Here is a 14,376-nt window from a genome sequence, read left to right on the forward strand (position 1 = left end):
GCGCACAACTTTTGTGTTTTGTCTCAGGAGGCTGCTTGTTGCACCTCCCATCACAAGCGTTGACGCAACCTTGCCCGCGCTGCTGCGTCTCTCCATCCATCAGGTTTTTGCTTTTTATTGATATTTCCATCACGCTGACACGCTTCCTGTGCAAAGGTGGCAAAGTCAACATATTCACTTAACATGGAAATGCAGGAGCTGAGACACGGAGAAGCGCATCACCCCAGGATGTGGGTCAGCGCCAACATTTAATGGAATGTTCTTTGGGCCGTGGCCAAAGAAACGCACAGCAGCGAGCAAAGGGAGCTTTGTACTCGCACGGCGATCCCGCCCACTGAGAGAAAAAAAAAAAAAAGATTGAGAAGGAAGAAGCGCTTGATTGAAATCTCCATCAGAACCAGCACCAGCCTTGGTAATGAAGCATCGCTGCTGCTGATAACCTGTCACCGCTGACCCCTGATTGGCCGCTTCTCAGCAAAAGTGTTGGGACACTGCTTTTAATCAAAAGAAGTCAGACTAGGCCGTCACCCATACTTTTCTGTGGTGGCAATACGTTCAACAACCACAAAAAAATCAAAAGAATAAGCAAATTTGCAGAGTGATGATCAGGTGCTACATGAGCTTACTTTTAAATTGTGAGACCTTGTGGCGTTCAACTAGTTTTTTAAATCTGACTATTTGTTTTTGTTACAGTACAGAGGCATGCCGAGCTCCCACACGGTACACATTAAATGAGGGACAGGAAGTATTTTCCTGCGTCGCAAGTCTACCTGGTAAACAAACACACTGCAGTCCAGCCTTTGGCAAACGGGAGTCATGGCTAGCGATAGCACCAAGGAGGAGTAAGAGCTCGAAAACCCTCCTCCGTCGTTAAAGTGTGGGAACACTCGGCCTTCCTGGTAAAATACGTAGGATAACACTTGAAAGCAGTGTGCCGCCATTGTTCAGGAAACTGGCGATTCAGCATTTGCGTCGCCACAGATTCGCAGATTTTTGATCAACAACATTTTTTTTAAATAGTGAGAATAATTCAACCATAAGCCCTTTTGTTCTCCCAAATAAGCTCTTTTTTTTTTTTTTTTACAGAAAACCCATCTCATTCATTGCAATTTATAACTAGAAAAGCTCTCGAAGAGCGCAGATCTCTGCCAACTGCCATAGTTCCCCCATATTGTGATTTACACCATAAATATTGCTAATTGCTAATGTTAGCATGTACATGCTAACTTTAGCATCCTAACACCTAGCATAACAGTAGTAAGTGTTTACATAAGTGTCTAGCTATAAAAATGGCGAAAAATGCTACTATGCTAATGTTAGCATGCAAACAATGCTGTCGTTAGCATGCTAACACGTAGCACAATAGTGCTAAGTGTTTATATATGTGTCTAGCAATGAAAATGGCTAAAAATGCTACTATGCTAATGTTAGCATGCTAGCAATGCTAACGTTGTTTATCGGAAGAAAAAATGTGGGAATTTTTGTGTTATGGCTAAAGCATGAAAGTCTTGGCTTTGTTAAGTGGGTTGATGTTGGAATGAGGTGAATCGGTTGAGAAATGTGGCGGTAGTGGAAGGTAATAGAAGTTTTACGAATAAAGATGAATTTTGGGAAAATGTTGATTGTTTTTTTCAGTATAAACGTAGGTGGCCTGAATGTCCTGAACGTGTTGAACAGTTTGATGTTGGAATGGCTTGAATCGGTGGAGAAATTTGGATCACCCCCAAACCGGTAGGAGGCCTCTGGGAAGACCCAGAACACGTTGGAGAGACTATGTCTCTCAGCTGCCGTGGGAATGCCTCGGGATTCACCGGGAGGAGCCGGACGAAGTAGCCGGGTGAAAGGGAAGTCTGGGCTTCTCTGCTTAGGCTGCTGCACCCCTGACCCGATCTCGGATAAGCGGAAGAAGATGGATGGATCTTAATTGGATGGATCTCGCGGTATTTGACTATTCACTCGTGGTCTCGCACCAATCGGTGATAATGCCGTTATCGACTGCGATAAAAGTGGACAAAATGACGTGACTCGCCCTGTGATGCCTTCAAAGACCACACTGCCCTGCAAGCAAACAAAACCAAACAGAGAAACGTCCCAGGAAACATCTCTCCATCCAGCCGGGGGCGCCGTTGGTGATGACAGCTCTTTCCCAAACATGCCTCACCACCCCCAACCCCACCCCCGCACTCCCCTTACCTGGAGACCTTCAAGAAAAGGTCAATCCTCTTCCATTCACTGCACCTTTTGTTTGCCTCCAGTCGCCTTGGGAGGAGATTTACTTGTTTGCCTTGACTCAGCTTGCATGTCCTTGCACGGTTTAAAGCACACACACACACACACACACACACGCACACACACACACACACACACACACAGACATTCATCCAGCAGCTCTTTGTTTGCTGCAGCAGTGCTGACAACTCTGCAGGATTTGGGTGGTCGCCCGGGGGCTCACTTGTCTGTCTCTCGGAGATAATTGCTCCAAAGTGGAGAAATTTGTCACCGGACCCTCTCCGTTGTTGTGCTTTGCTGTCTCGCTCCGAGTCTCATCCAGAGGTCCCTCCGGTGTGCCAGTTTTGCTTGTTGCTTTTTGTGTATCATTATCCTCCTCCCGTGGCGCCAGCGTGTTCTTCCATTCTTCCATTCTAACAGATGAAACACCACACAATTGCCAGACTTTGGTTTCAGGTGCGTGCATGACCATTGTTCTAACTGGATGGCGTGCTAACGAGGGGGGTGCCACCGAAACGACTGTCGTTGGCCATCATTAGCGTTTGATTCCATTCTAACAAAGAACAAAACGCAACACCGTGGCCAAATTTTCTTCCGACTGTAAAGAGTTCTGACGAGGGCGATGCCATTCAAACGACTGTGTTGACCCTCATTAGCATTTCATTCCTTTCTACACTGTGTGCACAATTATTAGTATCTTGACTATATTCTCATTTGTATGTATATTTTTCAACCCCAAGCCGAGTAAACTTGAATTCCTATTTGGTTTAGGCACACCAGGTGATGTGCATGTGTGTACTGAGGGACGGTGTGGCCTTAGGGGTTCAACACACTTTATTAGCTCTGCGCAATTATCGGGCAGCTTCTTTTCCCCACTCTGAAAAGTCAAGAATCTTTCATAGAAGTACTTTACGTGGTACCCAGTGCTCAGAGACACGGCCAATGTAGGAAAGGCTGAAACCCGACCACCGCCGAACAAGACACACAAGTTGAAGGGCTATGACTTGGCCAAGAAAAAAGACAGACTTTTCACAACTTTTATGGACTGATGAGATGAGAGTGACTCTTGATGGACCAGAGGGCCCGTGGCTCCAACTCAAGACGCAAGCAAGGTGGAGGTGGGTACTGATAAGGGCTGGAATTATTAAAAGATGAGCTTGTTGGGCCTTTTCAGGTTGAAGATGGACTCAAACTCAACTCCCAAAACTACTGCCACTTTTTTCACATGGTGGTACAGGAAAAAGCGTGCATATTTCAACAAGACCATGATTTTTATGCAGGACAATCCTCCATCTCATGCATCCAAGTACTCCACTGTGTGGCTAGCTAGTAAAGGTCTTGAAAAATAATGACATGACCTCCTTGGTCAGCTGACCTAAGTCCGATTGAGTACTTGTGGGCCCCTAAACACGTAAGATTTACAGTGAAGAGAAAAGGTGCACCTCTCCGAACAGTGTCTGGGAGGCTTTGGTTGCTGCAGACTCCATGGATGGAAAGCTTTTCCATGTTAGTGAAAAGAAGGGTGGCTCTGTTGGTCACAGACTTATTCTTGGAAATGTCTATATTTATTTGAAAAGTTTGTGTTGTTTATAATTATGACTTTAAGAAAATAAATGAGTGAGATGGGAATATTTTTGTTTTTCTTTGAGTTGCCTAATAATTGTGCACACGGTGTAACAAATAACAAAACACAACTTTGGTTTCAGGTGCATCCATGACCATCTTTCCAACTGTGAAGAGTGGGGGATGATGCCACACAGACGACTGTCGTTGGCCCACAATAACATTCCATTCCATTCTAACAAATAATAAAACAAAACACAGCCGCCAAACGTTGGTTTCAGGTCCGTCTGTGACCATCGTTCCAACCAAATGGAGCGCTAACGAGGGGGGTTCCATCCAAACGACTGTCGTTGGCCCTCATTAGTATATCATTCCATTCTAACAAATAACAAAACACAACACAGTCGCCAAACTTGGGTTTCGGGTGTGTCCATGACCATTGTTACAACTGAATAATTAAAATACAATGGAGTGGAGCCTCTGACAGCCGACAACAGTCATTTGGGTGGTATTACCCTAATTAGCATTCCATTCCATTCTAACAAATAAAACACCACACGGTTGCCAAACTTTGGTTTCAGGTGCTGACAAGAGAGATTCCACCCAAACGACAGTCGTTGGCCCTCATTAGTGTTCCATTCCATTCTAACAAATAATAAAACGCGACCGCATCGCCAAACCTTGGTTTCAGGTGTATTTATGACCATCGTTCCAACTGCATGGCGCACTCATGACAGGGATTCAACCCAAACAACTGTCGTTGGCTCTCTCTAGGAATTAATTCTAACAAATAATAAAACACAACAGAGTTGCCAAACTTTGCTTTCAGGTGCGTCCATGACCATCGTTCTAACTGAATGGGGTGCTGACGAGAGATTCCACCCAAACGACTGTCGTTGGCCCTCATTAGCGTTCCATTCCATTTTAACAAATAATAAAACGCGACCGCGTCGCCAAACCTTGGTTTCAGGTGCATTTATCACCATCGTTCCAGCTCCACGGGGCACTAATGACAGGGATTCCACCCAAACAAATGTCGTTGGCTGGCAAAGGAGTGCTTGTATCTTAGAAGATAAATACTGTACCATCCCTTAGAGCTTCGGATGAGAGGCAGCCAAAGACAACCTGAACGGTCCAGTTGCAAAAGAACACAAAGACCTGGATGGATGAGAATACTCACAGGAATGATTCATACCTCAAGTTTGAGTTAGTGAATTTGTATATGTTGTTTTCAGTAACTGGCTGGGAAAAAAAGCATCAGAGTACAGCTTGAAGTAAATTATTTATATTCATGACACTTTTGAGGGAAGGCGATCTCTTGCAGCGTTCTCAAGCATTTGGCTAACTTCCAGCGTGATCTGAAAGGATGCAGGGGCCAGTTTGATATTAAAATGCTGCAAAAGGCTTAAACCAACCCATGCAGATACCGTCGCTGTAGGTAAGATATACAGTATAGATATATTTCAACGTTTTCTTTTTACATTATACCTTTGTTGCTCTTCTTTCAACTTGTTCTGATTCATTTCAAGAAAAAGTAGCCGAGGGCCAATAAAGAAAACAAGCAAATGGCCCATTTTGGCCACGTTTTGGGCGCCCCTGCTCTAGCGCATTTGAATCAACTATACGTCTAAAAACTTGGATGCACAAGAATTGAAAAAGACAAACCTTTTTTTGTAAAAAAAAAAAAAAAAGAGCTTTGTTTTTCCCCCCCAAAAATAAATATTTGAATATTATTTAGTAGTAGTAGTACTTTATTAATCCCACAGCAGGGAAATTCATCTGTTACAGCAGCAAGCAAGATACACAAGTATGTACACAAGTCAAGAATGCATAGTCATAGACAATGCATGCAATTCATAGACATAGTGAAATACAAAATGGTTCAGGTGTTGTAGAGCCTGATAGCGGTCGGTATGAAGGACCGTAAATTATGCCGTAAATACTCATCACCTCCAAAATAGGTTAAGGTATCATTACCTTAAATAATAATGACCTGAACTATTATATCTTTATTTAATATCTTTTTTAGAGCTTTTGTTTCTCCTTTATTGTAGTGAATTTTATTTCAACACCTCTAAATCTTAAAAAAAAGGCATGAATAAAAAAATACAATATTAATAATAAATGATTGGTGAAATGAATGGTTAAAAATAATAATAATCCCATTATTTATTATTTCCTGATTGTTTTTACATCAGTAAAATAGTATATATTACGGTATGGATGCCACATCTGCTCATCATATTAAGCATTTTCCGAGGTGGATTGGGGGTGTTTTTTTGAGTGGGCGAGACATTCAATTAAGCACGGGGTCTGTTTGGACTATTTTCCTCGCACACGTTGAAAAGGCAGTTTTGTACAGTAATAGAAACGCTGGCGCATTTCGTTATGATCATATTTGATCACTTTGGGACGGGCATACAGTATGTTTGCTTTTAAACATGTACTTTGTTTATTTGCTGTAATTGGGCTAAAAGCTACTTAAAGCTGAACCGATGGTGAACTGTGTCGTCGTGCCTTTTCCCTTCGCTGTTGCAAAACACAACTTTGCCACCATAAAGTCAAGTATTTCCAAAAGTATCTACTGCATATATTGTAATTTACCACGCGAACTTGAACAAATGCATAGAAGTTAAAGTGGAAAAGGCTGTCCAGGAATGTCCTTAGCGCCCTCGTCTCATCAAACATGGAGGCCAAACGCACACAGAAACTTTCCTTCCCAAAGCTTTGTGGTTCCTTTGTTAGCTTTACTTTTTCAGCCCTGATGAGCCTTCAGGTGCAGCTTAATGAGAAAGCTCCGCTCACCTTCTGCTCCACATTCCTGGAAGGTAACTCCTCGTCTGAGGAGACGAGGTTCTTGCAGGGAAAGTTTCCTTCCGACAGCTGAAACTTCTGCAAGGGTATCTATTTTTCAACCATTTTCAACAAGTCCCACAAGAGTGTATTGGAAGTGTCTCATCCAAGACTGGAACACGGCGCGGCACCGACATTCGCAACACTAGCATAACAAGTGCGCTACGGTGCACTCCAATTTTAACAGCAACATCAGGCTAGTTTAGCCTTTTCGCTGAAGAAAAACAGCACGATCCGTTCTGTTTACATCAAACATAGATTCTCATGGGAGTCAAAAGAGACCAAATTGGTCCTGAGAGTAAAAAGTGTGATCATGTAAATCTCCTACTCTGTACACCTTGCAAAAGAGCGGCTTATTATTTAAAGTAATAATAATTTAAAAAACGATTCCGGCAAAGTTTCATACAATTAGCCTTTAAATGTTTTTATTAAGATGTGTAGTGAAGCCTGTCGGCGAACAATGCGCCCTGTCAAGTGGTGAGCGTACTAGACTTAGATTTATTAGTTATTCGTGAATATTCATGAGCAACAAGATAAAATATGTAGAATATCAGTTTGTTTATCAAACATTCTTATTGGAGTCAAATGGGACCAAATCGGTCCTGAGGGTAAAAAGTGTGGGCACATATGAAAATCTTCTATTATGTACACCTTGCAAAAGACCGGCTCATTGAATCTGAAAAAAAAAGTCATTTGAAAAACAAATTCTTGCCAGGTTTTGTAGAATTAGCCTTAAAACTTTTTGAAAGATGTGTAGTGAAGCCTGCCCTCGCAAGCTGTGGGAGATGATAGATTTCCATGAGGACCCTTTTGCATAATTAGTAGGGGTGTAACAAGAACAAATATGAGACAAGATTTTAACATTCATTTTAAGAAAAGTGCAATGAAAAAATACGGACAAACAAACTTTTTTCATTTAACCGAGTCACAAAACAATGCTGGTGCGTTTTGAAATGTTTATTCCCCAACAAATTCACGCTAAGCAAAATCAACAAACAAAATTCTTGAGACCAAATAAACCACTGTTATAATAAGAAATAATAATATATCCTAATCATGCAATATTTTCTTGAATATGTCATCTTTCAGGCTGTAAAGTTTCAGAATTGCATGTATTTCGTCACAGGCAATTTGTACAGTCGATCCAACTTTTGCAGCACTTCCGGAAATGCTGCTTTTTCAACTGTACTAAAGAGCAGCATTCCTTTTGCCATGACTTTCTGTGAACGCACACCATTTAGTGCTGACCAAACGTCTCAGTGAATGTTGACTGTCAAAACAAAGGCTGTGCTGTAGTTTTTTTCCCAGATTGGAAAACTGGGTCGTGAAAAATCCTTGCTTCCAATCTTCTTCTTCTCGCTTCCAGGCTCCGAGGGTCCTGACCCTAGCTCCCTTGCCCGTGGACGGTCCCGGTGCCGTGGCGACCATCACCAAGTCAATCCTGCTGCTCGACGACGCCGACAACCCGGCAGACGTCCTGGTCATGGTGCTGGAGCCGCCCCGTCACGGCCGCCTGACCCGCGTCCACGGCGAGCACGCCCTGAGCCGCTTCAAGCTGGAGGAGCTGTCCCGGGAGCAGGTGCAGTACGTGCACGACGGCTCCCGGGCCGCGGAGGACCACGTGGTGCTGCAGGTCAATGACGGACACAGCTACCAGAACGTTCTTCTGCAAGTCCACATCAGCCAGAAGGTAAGGAAGGACATAGGATTGGGAAACCATTCATAACATATCATAGCTTCCAAATACGACCACGTCATCATTTTACATTTTACATTTTTAATTCTTGATATTCAATTTTATTTAAGACATTTAAAATTGAAATATTACAATGCATTTACATTTAAAATTAATTTACACAATTAATAATTAAAAACATAAAAAAATGAGATGTGTTTTCTCAGTAACGGGGTTTACTTCTTTTTACACTTGTAAGCAGTTAAAATGGATTTTAAAATGTGTTACGTCACTAACCGGGGTTAGCTTATTTTTGCACTTCAATGGCACTTGAGAATGATAAAATATGAGTTGCTGCAGCAGAGCTTTTTTTTACACTTGTATGACAAGAAAACTGAAATAAATTGTTCTACTTTTTAGCAGTTTTTTGACAATTGAAAGTGTTAAAAAATCATGTGTTTTCCCAGCGACAGGGGTTAACTTATTTTTACACGTGTGTGACAATTAATCTTGTTAGAGACGGTTTTACCAGGAAGCGGGGGTGGGGGATTGACACATTTTCGCAGTAACAAGATTAACTTTTTGGACAATTAAGTGTGCTTTAGCAGGAACAGGGTTAGCTTCTTTGCCACTTGATTGACCAGTTTAAAGAATGAGCTGTTGTAGCAGTAACAGGGGTTATCTTCTTTTTACACCTGAATGACAGTTAAGAATTTTAAAGGGTCCTTGACATGATTTATCAACTTTGCTTAATTACGTTATATATTTGTTTGTTAGTATGTTCTACATAGTTCAATTTTAAATGAGCAAAAATGACATTTATAGTTCATGGCGCCAGCCATGACGGGCTAACTCTCGCTGTTCAGTCTCATTTCCCGAAGTGACGCAATCGGAGTACTATCGCTCAGCTCCACAAACATAGCGGTGTACGAGACGGAGGATGTTTACAGTGATTATACCCGAGAAGGAAGAAACATTCGGAGCTGAAATGGCGAACTTGCAGAACGTGGACTTAAGCCTTAAGACATGGAGATGAAGATTGGTGGTAAGTGCAAATTAATCTGGAGTTGCTTATCCTTCAATTGTTGTTTTAAATCGGCGTCTTAATGAGCGTAAAGGGGTCTTTATGGCCTGATTTATTTTTTGTCGCAGCTGCAGCCGTTGCCCCCACCCCCCACAGTAAACATGCATATCATTGTGAAAATCTGTTTATATAACGTGTATCATGCTTTGCAGCCTTGTCGCTATCATGGAATAGTGTTTAGGAGACATTATGTAAACAAGACATGACTTACTCTGTTCTGTGGCAACTATGATGTCGTTCTTCTTGTCTTTGTTTTTTTCCTGTGTACCGGCGGAGTAGCATCCTTTTTCAAAATGCGTTTATACCGTACTTTCAAGCCAAATGCTTCTTGTGAAGGTGTTCCTTCATAGCAGTCATCAGTGGAATGATCACTGCAAAGAACAGAACTCGAGGCGGGCGTCCATCTGTCTCTCGTTCCCTGCACTTGCCTCGTCCATTTTTGCCTTAAAGCGTCCTCTTTTGGAAAAGATAACTCAGAGACTGTGAACATCCAGCAGCAACGCAGCTTTTTTGCGTGACTACCATTTTGATGAAAAATATACAGAATAAAGTCGACGATCTACCTCGAGAAGCATGTGTTTACTCTGCTTCAGCTGAGAGGTGTCACCCCGATGACGTCACTTCTGGAAATGAGCCTGAACAGCGAGCGCTAGCTAGTAAGACATAAAGCATTGCTTGTGACGGCTTGACCCTGAAACAGACTATTTCATGATTTCTCATGCGAGAAACTGCTTTTAGCTTCGAGGTTCCACCGTATTCACCGACAACAACATGCCACAATCGGAAAGAAATTCATGTGACATCACGTTCTGCAAACGTTTGCGTTCTTCCCGCGTCCTCTCTTGTTTTTCTATACTTGTGTCTGTGTCACGTCTGTCAGAATGTGTCTCCATCTTTGAGTCTCCATCACGTTCAATCCTTGACGTGTCCGTGCACTTCTCTCAGTGTTGACTTTCCTTACTTAAGAAAAAAAAAAAAGCTGCCGCTTGCCTGAGGCTCACTTTTGATGCCCAGCTTGCCTTGTCACATCTGACAAAAAAAATCCCCCAGTTATCCTTTCACTGTCACCGCTGAGTGTGAACAAACGATCTGTCTTCACACACAATGCTTCATTTGCCGTCTGCCTAGACGGAGAATCACCTCATCACATGTGTTCTTGACATTTATTCACACTTACGTTAAGTTCCATCGTTCCGATCATCACCATCAGTGGGATTATGTGGCGTTTTGGGGGTCTTGTTGTTGCTGCATTGTGCTGGGAACAATGGACTGGACTTTAAAGCACTGGAATGATCCGGTCTGTAATTTCCGCCTGATGGATGAGCTCAAACTAAGCAAATTCCTTGAAGGGGAACATTAAGTTAGCACTCATTTCCAAAATAATGTTAAAAGCAGGCTTCGCTACACATCTGAAAATGCAGCCTACTACAATTAAAGGTACCTAATCTTGCAAAATGACTTGTTAACTATGTTCTAGCAGTAATATGTGTCCCTAGAAAGTGGTAAAATGCTATTATGCAAAAGTGACTTTTTAATGATGTTATGTGTCGCTAGAGCCTGTTCATGTGTGCCAAATGTGATCAAAATCTATCATCTCCCTCACTTCTTTGCTTCACTTCTCAGCGAAGTTTGACGTTTTTTGGTTTTTCATGACCCATCATTTAAAAAATAAATAAAAAACAGGCTTCGCTGCACATCTTAAATTGCAGCCTCCTTAAAATGCATCCTCCTACAAGTAAAGCTCCATAATTAACAACGTGGTATGGGACCCTAGAGCCTGTTTATGAGCACCAAAGGTAATAAAAATCTATCATCTCCCTCACTTCTTTGCTTCACTTTTCGGAGAAAAGGCTCACATTTTGAAGTTTTTTTGGTTTTTCATGACTTCATGAAGGAATATCTTCCTTCCTCATGGGCATGATCCTGCCTCTGACCCACCCCTAGTTAGATGACCCCACCCTGTGAAGACGCCCACCACTTTGTTAAAAAACAGGCTTCGCTGCACATCTTAAAATACAGCCTCCTACAAGTAAAGGTCCTCTAATATGTAAAAGTCACATTTTAACGATGTTCCAGCAGTAATATGTGTCCCTGGAGCTTGTTTATTTGCACCAAACATCATAAAAATCTATCACCGCCCTCACTGTTTTGCTTCCTTTCGAAGAAAATGCTTGCGTTTGAAGTTTTTTTTTTTGGTTTTTCATGACCTCATGAAGGAAAATCCTTCTTCCTCATCAACATCATTGCCCCTCTGACCCGCCCCTAGCTAAAATGAGCACGTCCCATGCATGCGCCAACCACTTTGTAAAAAAAAAGAGGCTTCGCTGCACATCTTAAAATGCATCCTCCTAGAATTAAAGGTCCCCTAATATGACTTTTTAATGATGTTATAACAGTAATATGTGGCCCTACAGTGTGTTTACGTGCACAAAATGTGATAGAAATCTGTCATCTGCTTTCACTTGTTTGCTTCATTTTTCAGAGAAAACACTCACGTGTGAAGTTTTTTGTTTTTTCATGACCTCGTGAAGGAAAACCCTCCTTCTGAATGTACATGAGACCGTCTCTGAGCCATCCCTATCTAGATGAGACCGTCCTGTGCATACACCCACCACTTTCTAAAAAAAAAACAGGCTTTGCTACACATCTTAAAATACAGCCTCCTAAAATTAAAGGTCCCCTATTATGCAAAAGTGACTTTTTAATGATGTTCTAACAATAATATGTGTCCCCAGAGCCTGTTTATGTGCACCAAACGTGATAAAAATCTCCCTCACTTGTTGGCTTCACATTTCAAAGAACACGCTCACTTTTTAAGTTTTTGGGTTTTTCATGACCTCATGAAGGCAAAAGTCTCATCTGTCATGTACATGATACTGCCTCTGACCCGCCCCTAGCTAGATGAGCCCACCCCATGCATACACCAACCACTTTGTACACTGCCAAAACTGAATTTCAAGAAAATAAAAAAAGTTCCATTTTAAGCAACCATTTCTTTTTTTTTTCCTGAAAAGAAAAAATATATCGTCTAGCAATTTTCACTTGAAAAAAATAATCTCATATTACCAAAGTACAGCTAGCTAATTCAAATGAAAATATTTTTGCCAGAAATGAGTTCTTTCTTCTAATAACAAGCTAAAAACCGTATCTGCATTATTCTTCCAAAACAGATTCATATATATTTGTCTTAAATGAAGAATGAAACTGGAAAATATGATCTCTTTTTATCTCGTTCATGAATTTAAAAGCTGGTGAATTTACATGCAGATCATGCTAAAAAAGAATTCTAACAGTGTTTATGACAGTAGGTTTTTCTAAATTAAGTGAGTTTTAGATACAATCACACTTTTTTATTTTTAAATAAAAAAGTTCCATCCATATGACTCACCTGGTGCTTGTTGAAAAGCTCAGACCGGTGAAGAAGTAACCAACATAACTAACATGCCAGCAAGAAAAGATGTTAGCTGCACGGTGGCTGAGTGGATAGCATGTTGTTCGAGTCCCCGTTGGGACACCCTCGTGCGGGACTTGCCCCATCCCCCCGTGGGTGTTCTCTGTGTACTCGAGCTTCCACATTCCAACAATATGCATGATAGGTTAAGTGGAGACTCTAAAGTTGTCCATAGTTATGAATGGTTGTTTGTCCATAAGAATATCTACAATATGTAACATTCTGCTTAAATCTAGCCTCATAAAAGCAAATTCTATCTCAATTTAGGAATCTTATAAGAGCATTTGGCTGACTTCTTACCTTGTAATAAGAACATTTTGTTTAAATCTAGCTATGTGATCAAGAACAACTTGTTATTTTAGGACTCATTATATTCTTAAAAGTCCCAAGAAAAATATTCTAGTTATAAGAATTCTAGCCAAGCAACTTTTGCTTGTCCCATTGGCAGAATGCTTTGCTGTTCTTTCACTTTAATATAATATAAAATATAATATCATTTGGGCTACTTTCAAGTATGGCTGTTTTTGCAGTGTAGAAAAAGAGGCTTCGCTACACATCTTAAAATGCAGCTTCCTGCAATTAAAGGTCCACTATTTTGCAAAACAATAATGTTTTGTTTGTACGCCCCAAACGTGATACAAATCTGTCATCTGCCTCACTTGTTGGCTTCACTTTTTGTCAAGTTTTTTGTTTTTTTCATGACGTCATGAAAGGAAAATCCTCCTTCCTCAAGGACATGATATCATCTCTGACCTGGCCCGAGCTTGCTGGGTCCGCCCCATGCATACGCCACCGCTAGACGGAGGATAGAGTTCATGGAGAGGCTTCACTACACATCTTAAAAACATTTTAAGAAGGCTAATTGTATACAAGTTGGCCAGGATTTGTTTTTTGGGGGGGATATTTTTTTTCATTCAGTGAGCCTCTCTGTTGCAGTGAGTGTGCAGCCACCGAACGGCGTGTTCCCTGTACGGATTACTAAAAGCACTTTTAAACTGTCTAAATTCCAGCATCAGAGCGCTAACACTCTTCCAATACATTTCAAATCAGTTGAAATTGTTCAAAAAAAAAGGAAATGATAACATTGGACCTTCATGTCTTGCCAGTACTTTGAGTATTCATGAAAATTCAGTTGTTCATATTTTGGTAAATTTATCCATGAATGTGTGAATGTGATAAGTTGCAGGATGTCTTAGAGAGCATACAGCAGCTCGGCTTAACAAGGATTGGCGCAGTCTTTGAGTGTTTTAGCGACAGCTTCCCGCCAGCGGGCTTCCTCGCGGCTCAAACGTCCCCCCCGAGAGACGCCGAGTCGTCACCCCGCTCTTTCTTGTCTGCTTTTGTCGGCAGTCGCGCAAAAAAAAAAAAAAACCCTAACGGGCTCTGTCACTTGTTAAAACCCAGGAGCCGTCGTGTGAGTCTTTTGTTGAGACGTCGTTTGAGCCCCGCCGAGGCTCAGGTGCTGATAAAACACGAGTTCATGGCGGGAAAACACACACGCGCCATTAAACAATATAAATA

At 41.6% G+C, this 14,376-nt stretch overlaps 1 protein-coding gene across 3 annotated transcripts in view; it reads left to right on the plus strand.

The window, feature by feature from the left end:
• The window catches only part of fras1 (Fraser extracellular matrix complex subunit 1), a 218,192-nt gene that overhangs the window by 146,571 nt on the left and 57,245 nt on the right, over window positions 1–14,376 (plus strand). For all 3 annotated transcript variants that reach the window (XM_054775017.1, XM_054775018.1, XM_054775019.1), the window contains one exon: window positions 8,012–8,335. In XM_054775017.1, the coding sequence (XP_054630992.1) occupies window positions 8,012–8,335 (324 nt within the window). The remainder of the gene's footprint in view (window positions 1–8,011; window positions 8,336–14,376) is intronic.

This window comes from Dunckerocampus dactyliophorus, chromosome 4 (genome assembly GCF_027744805.1).
Source record: "Dunckerocampus dactyliophorus isolate RoL2022-P2 chromosome 4, RoL_Ddac_1.1, whole genome shotgun sequence".
NCBI classification, from domain to species: Eukaryota; Metazoa; Chordata; class Actinopteri; order Syngnathiformes; family Syngnathidae; genus Dunckerocampus; species Dunckerocampus dactyliophorus.